The sequence below is a fragment of the Penaeus monodon genome, chromosome 31 (assembly GCF_015228065.2).
Source record: "Penaeus monodon isolate SGIC_2016 chromosome 31, NSTDA_Pmon_1, whole genome shotgun sequence".
Taxonomy (NCBI): domain Eukaryota; kingdom Metazoa; phylum Arthropoda; class Malacostraca; order Decapoda; family Penaeidae; genus Penaeus; species Penaeus monodon.
Window position 1 is genome coordinate 4850413 of NC_051416.1, and position 1068 is coordinate 4851480.

General features: G+C 50.1%; 1 protein-coding gene across 1 annotated transcript; it reads left to right on the forward strand.

Moving 5' to 3' along the window:
- The first annotated feature begins 186 nt into the window (after positions 1 to 186).
- Positions 187 to 1011, forward strand: LOC119593012 (cuticle protein CP1158-like). Its single transcript, XM_037941905.1, has 2 exons — positions 187 to 272; positions 391 to 1011. Exons 1-2 carry the CDS (start codon positions 261 to 263, stop codon positions 937 to 939), a joined length of 561 nt encoding a protein of 186 aa, XP_037797833.1. The 5' UTR covers positions 187 to 260; the 3' UTR covers positions 940 to 1011.
- Positions 1012 to 1068: the final 57 nt, after the last annotated feature.

Below are 1068 nucleotides of genomic sequence, written 5' to 3' on the forward strand. Positions count from 1 at the left end.
GTTAACATACTAAAACCTTCAAGTTTAATCATAGCAGCCGACATAGAAGGAACGTAATGCCTGAGGTCAACGGGGCACTGATCTCTACTACGGTGGCATTGAGGCAAGGACACCCACCCTGGCTGGCCAATAGGGATCTCGATGGAGCCGTGGCCCTCCGCTCGGGAAAGTATAAAAGGCCGTTCCTTGGTAGAGTCAGTATCACTTACTTGCTCGCAGTAGCCTCTGTTGGATTTCTGTGAACACCGCGCAAGATCAAGATGAAAGTTCTGGTGAGTCTTTGTTTCCTTCTGTTCGGTATTTATGATTTTCTGTTTCATTTTCGTATGTAAGTTAGTCCTATAGAAGTGTTTACTGTAACAGTCCTGATTTGTCTGTATCATTCTACAGGCAGCTATCTGCGTGCTCGCCGTCGGCGTTAGTGCACAGGTTGGGCCTTCAGGAATCGTGAGTCCCGATGGAGTGAACACCCAGTTCTCCCACGACTTCGCCAATGACATTGTACTGGTTGGACCCGCTGGCATCGTGACGAAGTCTGGCGCCAACCGCCAGCTTACCCACGGAGAGGCCACCCTTCACGTTGCTGCACCAGTTGCTCCCCTCCCCGTGGCTCAGATGGTGTCCCAGCGTGGCGTGATTGGCCACTCCGGTATCGTTCGCCCTGATGGCAAGAACATCCAGTTCACACACGCCCAGGCTGACAACATCGTGCTGGTTGGCCCCTCTGGCATCGTGACCAAGGACGGCTCCAACATCCAGCTGACCGACGACCTCCACTTCGTCCAGAAGCGCGATCTCTCCGGCCATCTGGTGGGAGCCTCTGGAATCATCACCAAGAGCGGCCAGCTGATCCAGCTGGAACCTGGCGTCACAATTGTCCAGGCTGGTCCTTCCGGTATCATTCTCTCTAACGGCAAGAACATCCAGTTCACCCAATAATTAAAATAAAATCAGGAATGTAAGCGTGTATGTATGATGACTTTGTCCAATAAAATTTTATATGAATTTTTATGGCATTATGATTTGTTACTGTGATATCCCAACAAATGGATAATCCTTAAAGCAAAA